The following is a 6,836-nucleotide window of genomic DNA, read 5'->3' as shown; positions in this document are numbered from 1 at the left end:
CTCTGTACTTACTCTCTTGCACTGGTGTGGCAATCTGCTGCTAATCCCTTGTCATGCCAGTTGAACCTCCTCTTGGTTTCATGCTATAATTTAAAAGGAATATACTGACATTATCTGTACTATTTCCCTGCTTCAGAAAGTAACATTTCATAGCTCTTAAAATGGTCCCTCCCAAATCCTACTAGACTCCATTTGAAATGCAAATATTCTAGAGGAAACTACCAGCTGTCTATTTTTAGAAAACCCTTCTGCTGCTTCTAACAAAGACTTTTAGATCTGCAGCCCCAGATTTCAATACCTCTGAAAGCTAACGTGAAGCCAAAAAGCAGCCATTTCAAAATTCTCTCAGAAGTAAAACCCTGTGCAATTTTGACTCTCTGAAATCTAAAAAGCATATTTGGAGATAAAACTGTACCTTACAAATAATTAACAACTAACGTCAACAATCAGAGATCACTATGTTAGGTACTATGTACGTATTTAGTAAGAGAAGCTTTTATCCTAAAAGCTTGCAATTAAGCTTATTAAAAATGACACAAAGACATGAGAAAGAGACAAGATAATAACACATTAATTATTATTAGCATAAAGAAGAGTCATAGCATACCATTTGCCTAGTCACTGCAGAGTATTAGCACAGTCAAGCATTTTTTAAAAAGCATCTGAAAATGAAAACGCAAGTAAGTGACTTTTCAGACTTATGTGGATCTTTCCTTTTTCATGTCAAGTGCAGCAGAAGGAAGTATGAAGGCTTTTCAGGGAAAACTAGAACAAAGATGTCTGACAACACTGGCAGGGCAAACACCAATGAACTGAAAGCTCAAAACGTAGTAACAGACTACGAGATTTTGCTCTGTGATGTAGGAGTCTAGAATGCAGTGCTTCCACCCTTCTCAAACGTGCTCATGGTTTCAGGGAGACAAAATCTGCCTTTGTGGATTCTGTCCACACTTACTGTAGAGTCAAATACTCACCTCATCAGTAAGGAACTCCTTACTCAGGCCAAAGTCTGTCAGCACCACGTGGCCATCAGAATCAAGGAGAATATTCTCAAGTTTTATATCCCGATATATAATCCCCAACTGCAAACAGAAGGTTAAAAAAAAGTGTTTCCAAATAGCGTAACCACATCAAGGAGACATTGCTGAATGCATTTAAATACAAATCTAGCAAAATTTCCATCATTAAGGTAACCTGACACATGAAACTTACACCTCAAAAAGGACAACTTTTAAATGCCTTTGAAAAGTAACTTAAAACTACTCAGAAATTACACTGTGAATTAATATCTTAAAATTTAAAGGACATACTATCTCCTTTGAATCTAAAGGTGACTGAATACTTCCTGAGCGCAAAATTCAGTTCAGCTTTCACTGAGAATGAAAACGGTTGCTTCTGTAATATGTTCTAGACATAAACTACACATACATGCTTTCTAGTAGACTACAAATCTACATACTACCTCTAAAAACTAACACTTTTCATGTCTACAGTTGTGTAGAACTCTACTACTCAACTGTGTTCAAACAACTGAAAAACACTAGAACCCAAAACCTGTTCATGTCCACTACAAATCAGTTTTACTGGCACGTGCCATTTACCAGGATTACTAAAAATTAACAGTCATTTGCCAACACTACTCTTCACACTGCAGACAAAAATTTGCAGCCTTAATCTGGTGCACAAGAATAGACACTTCATTGGGAATTATGTCTAATTATACAACTAATGCCCCATTGCTCAATAAATCTACTTCAAATTTACAACAACCTAAGAAAATAGTTCTCCCTACTAACTCTACATGCTGTGAAAATAACAGCTGTAGGTCCTCAAAATCAGCACTAGGATAAAAGTTACTTTACCTTGTGAAGATGTTCAAGTGCCAAAACGATTTCCCCAATGTAAATTTGCACCTCATTTTCTGAGAATCTCTCTCTGTGTGAAAGGTGAGTAAACAATTCTCCTCCATTTATATAGTCTAAAAAGCAGAACAAAGAACCCTATAATTTCACTTTTTGGCAATTTAATTTTGTTATTGGAATCTTATTAGGTACTTTGTAAGCTATTTAGTAACATTCTGCTATTGGATGCTTTTACTTTATTGTAACTCACTAATATTTCATCATGTTGTACAACACTCAATTTCCTTCTCGGAGGACTGAAGGAAAAACAAGACCCATTTTTAAATAAGCAGCAAACCATAAAATAAACCTCAAATATTCATAAATAGGGGTTCTTTTGCAAAATCAGTGGTTTAGTTATTTAGGAATATGAAAGGAAAGGAGTCCCAATGATATCTACAAGCAGAGTCCTTGCACACTCTTATGGAATACTCTTATGAGCAACAAGGCAGAGTGACATAGAGAAAGGCAATTCAGAAAACAGGTGAAATAATCAACTATGGACAATTACAAAATTTTCCCTTCACAAGGGAAACTTTGATGGCAAAACTTACTGGAGGAGATTATTTCCACATACACTCCCTCATGGAAACCACACTTTCATTCTTTGCAGGCTATGACACAAGGGTTTTCCCACAGACACGGACAGGGAAAAGAAGTAATTACTACAACAGAGCTCCACTGCAACACAAACAGACTTTAGATGTAGAGCTGTTTATGCTCCCAGTGTGTGTTACAGCCATGAATTTGCAGCCTCACAGCCCCCATTATTGTACCTGAGGTCTGCATATACAGAGCAGGGAACATGCCCCACAACTTCTTACTATTTTCTTGCATATAGATTCACTGGTATAAGACCTAAATCCATGAAAAGAGTCCAATCTTACAATAAGTTAGTAGTTTGAAGGAAAAAGCTTATGTACAAATTACAGACATTCTGATCTCTCTTTGAGAACGAGTATTAGTGGAATTACACAATGTGAGGAAGATTATTTACCTAGATCAATGAGGATATGAAAACATTTAAATGAAGTATAAATAACCCACATTTTACAACTGCCTCTTTCTTCTAAAAGAACTTCAGCATGCAGAAAAAGATAACAGGAAACAATTTTTAGAAAATACTTCTAGTTGGAACTGCTAACATAGTGCCAGGTAAGCACTGAATTCCCAGGCACTGTTCTACAGACTGTGACAGATCCAAACCAAAGCTGCCACAGGAGTGGCACAAGCAGCTTAATTCTATCCACGTTATAACATTAACCACAGCCCAATGAAACAACCAGCCCTCAAATTCTTGGTGCTAGATCAAATGCACCACTGACACAATGGAAAAAAATTACCAGCTCCTTCAGTATAAACTCCATCTGACAGTTCAGATTATTTATCTCTTTTAAAGTATTTGGAAACCTGAAACGGAAAACCTTGCGTGACAACTTTGTATAGGACTGGTGGTAGTTGCATGCATACAACGCTTTGTTCTTTCAAAACAGCTTAAAGCCAATGTAAAAATTGGAATCAACTCCAAACCCTCTATTCTGGAAATCTGGCAGCAATGCAGCTGCACGTCTGTACTTGATCCAGACTAAATTCGTACGGCTATGGAATCTTGAGGGCATGAAGAACTGTACTAAATATTGCACTGAGACTCCAATTCTAAAACCTCTTGAAACTAAAGCAGCATGTTGCTCACACACCAAGTTCAGCCAGGCACAAAAACAAGGCAGACACTGGTTTCCCCTAAAACACATAACACATAAATTCCAAAACTAATTTGAAGGGATTTACAAAGACTTACATAATGAGACATGAACAACTTGGAAGGAACAGTTTGGTACTTTTTCCTCAGGGAGGGTGTGAAGCCCAGTTAAATTACAAAGTAGCTTTATGCCATGTTAGGTAGAAGAAATTTTCACTGTTACAAAAAGTGATTAAAAGAAATTTTTTAACTGTCTAATTACTCCGATTATCTGCTAAAAAAAATGAAAAAGGGACTTTTCTGGCCCCAATGGATATTCTGAGAATGGATTCATGCAGACCTTATGGGAAAGGAAAAAACAACAACAAAAAAAAAAAAGTTCCAACAATACACACACACAAAAACACACACACACAAAAAAAGTTTTAATTATACATTAGCTATGAATTTCTTGCTTCGAGCATCACCTCAACATTGTCTTAACAGTGGACATATGTCAAATCTGCACTATCATGTTCTTCAGAACTACTGGGATTGCTCCTTTGACTTTTTTGATAATACAGTATCAAGCTCTTAATTTTCTTTCATATAAGAGACTTCTATGGCCTCTTCAAATTATCCTTGCCACCTAAATTTCTTCACTGTTATGTATTTATCTTAAGGTAACTACATCCATCTCAGCTTTAAGGGTTTTTTTTTGAGATTCTTCTTTCTTTTATAATACTTCTAATGGCATCTAAACTGCATTCTAGCCAAAAAATATCTAAAGAATGGTACTGTAATATTTATATAAATGTTCATATTTTGTCTCATTTAATCCTTCAAATTTTTTCCAAAGTCATTAAACAGGAACTTAAATACCAAAATAATTTTTAAAATGTAATTATTGAAGGTTACTATCATGGAATCACAAACTTATCAATGTATTTCTAATTATTTTCTTGTGACAATCTTTACATAATTCTTTAATGTTCTAGCCAGAAGGATTTGCAAGAAACCTTACTGCAATTCTCAACTCATTTTCCAAAGGAATGTAGTGAATATCCCATTTGAGCTCCTCAGATTTATAATTTCACTGTTGGTATATGAAACTCAGGTACGTGCACAGAACACCTTCCTAAGAATTGACAACTAGAGGTGTAGATTCATGTATTAATTTCATGTCTAAATCAACCTGTTAAAAAATAGAAGTTATGAGCTAGAGGAATTGCAAAACTTGCACTACTATTAAAGGACCATTTATTTCTTCAAATAATTCACGACAAAATGTCTTATGCATCCAAGCATTGAATTAATTGTACATTTTACAGTCCTTACAAAACACTCTAGGCAAGCAGGCGTTAAAAATTGCTGGTGATTTTCTTTAAAATACATCTCATATACCAAAGACTAAATTTGCTGCTAATCTGAAAGGTAGAAATATGTCAAAGTTTAAAGTGGTACCAAACTTTATGAACCAGCTCTACTTTCAGCACAGAAATGTGTGATTTTGGATTGTCTCTTAACACCCAAAAACTGAAATCTCAATATTCAAATTATTTCATAACTGAAAGTTTTGGTAGTTAATGTTTCCAGGTCATTGATGAATACACATATACATTTTTCCCTGCATGTAAGTCACAGGTAACACTACCCCTGCCCCAAGTCAGAGTAGCACACTGAAGTTCAAACAGGAAAACCACAAACAGACACTGCTGAAGATGAGCAGCATTTTACTTCCTATTCTCTCTCATGCCATCTCCAAAACACTGTACTTAAGACCACATTAAAAAACCCAACAAAACACTGAGATAAAAGGGTGTTTTTTTTTCATTAACATAAGAATTGAATCCTGAAGATTACTCACCTAAAATGAGATGAAGCTTTGTATCTGTCTGGAAGGCATAATGCAACGTGACCAAAAACGGTGATTGCCTAATGTGCTCCAAGACTTGTCGTTCTGTCCTTGTGTGCTCAGTTGTTTTGGCTTTTTGAACTATTGTTGCTTTCTTCAGTACTTTCATGGCATACAGCTTCCCAGCATCATGGCCGCTTACTTTCCTCACTAGGAACACTTTTCCATAGGCTTAAAAAGTAAGGAGAAAAACAAAAACACAAAACCCCACAAGTTACCTACTTGTACTACAGATCTGGCTGATACCATTATTATTTTCAATTACTCACTGTTAGAGCAAACAGTAATCATTCCAAAACACTTTTTCTGTTTCAGACTGACATTTTCTGAGCAGAATTTCAACCAAATGAGCTTTGTAACTCAACACAGCAAGAGTGAGTAAAACAATCAAACAGTTTTCATACTTAATTTTAAAAGCTGTTGATTTCTTCCTTTGTAATAGCCTAAAACTCCCATAGCCAAAATTAAGCAAGAATTTGGAGTAAGAGAAATGCTACTTTCTGTCCTCAAAATAGTCTGCCTGTATTTGCACAACTTAGTTACTTTCATTACTGGTTTTATAGCACCAAAGTTCCAAAAGTCCATAGAAAAGCCAATGAATTCTTCCCATCAGTCTTTAGTACACAGAAACATTCTGAGGCTTCTATACTGTACTTAAATGAGAATAAGCTAGAGGAATTCTCAAAAATAAAACATTTTCTGAACACAAACAGCAAAACAAAAAAGTCACTGGGACCAAAAGGTTTTAAACACGTTTCATACTGGAATACAAAGAGGCAAACACAGACGTCCTTTTTTTTTTTTTTTTCATTTTTCTTTTTTAATTAAAAAAGACTCCTGGCAACTCTACACAAAAAATTCGACACCTCTACCAGGCAAACCTGTAGGAACAGTAAAGGTTAGAACCAGTGTGCAGTCACAGAGCCATGACCTCACTGCAATTACAGAGATATGGTGGGACAGCTTGTGTGACTGGAATACTGTCATGGATGGTTAAATACTTTTTAGGAGAGAGGCCAGCAAGGTGAGGTGGAGTTGCTCTTTATGTGAGACAGCAACTGGAATGCAGCAAGCTCTACCTAGGGATGGATGAAGGAGGAGCCAAGAGCTTACAGGCAAGAATTTAAGGGATAAGCTAACCGGGTGACGCTGTTATGGATGCTTGCCACAGGCCACCTGATCAGGAAGAAGTAGTAGGTGAGGCCTTCTACAGACAGCTGGAAGTAGCCTCATGATCACAGGTCCATGGTTCTCATAACCACCCTGTAGCTGCTGGAAAGACACAACAGCCAGGCACACAGGAGACCAGGAGGTTACTGCTGAGAAATGATGCTAACTTTTT

At 36.3% G+C, this 6,836-nt stretch overlaps 1 protein-coding gene across 1 annotated transcript in view; it reads right to left on the bottom strand.

Moving 5' to 3' along the window:
- RPS6KA5 (ribosomal protein S6 kinase, 90kDa, polypeptide 5) overlaps positions 1 to 6,836 on the bottom strand; it is a 68,985-nt gene that overhangs the window by 40,262 nt on the left and 21,887 nt on the right. Inside the window, exons 3-5 of the mRNA XM_009084574.1 lie at positions 5,447 to 5,665; positions 1,863 to 1,978; positions 975 to 1,082 (exon numbers count right to left, since the gene is read on the bottom strand). Of these exons, the coding sequence (XP_009082822.1) occupies positions 975 to 1,082; positions 1,863 to 1,978; positions 5,447 to 5,665 (443 nt within the window). The remainder of the gene's footprint in view (positions 1 to 974; positions 1,083 to 1,862; positions 1,979 to 5,446; positions 5,666 to 6,836) is intronic.

The sequence above is a fragment of the Acanthisitta chloris genome, unplaced genomic scaffold, assembly GCF_000695815.1.
Source record: "Acanthisitta chloris isolate BGI_N310 unplaced genomic scaffold, ASM69581v1 scaffold27581, whole genome shotgun sequence".
NCBI classification, from domain to species: Eukaryota; Metazoa; Chordata; class Aves; order Passeriformes; family Acanthisittidae; genus Acanthisitta; species Acanthisitta chloris.
Note: the sequence above shows the minus strand (reverse complement) of the source record. Positions and strands in the feature narration are given on the sequence as shown.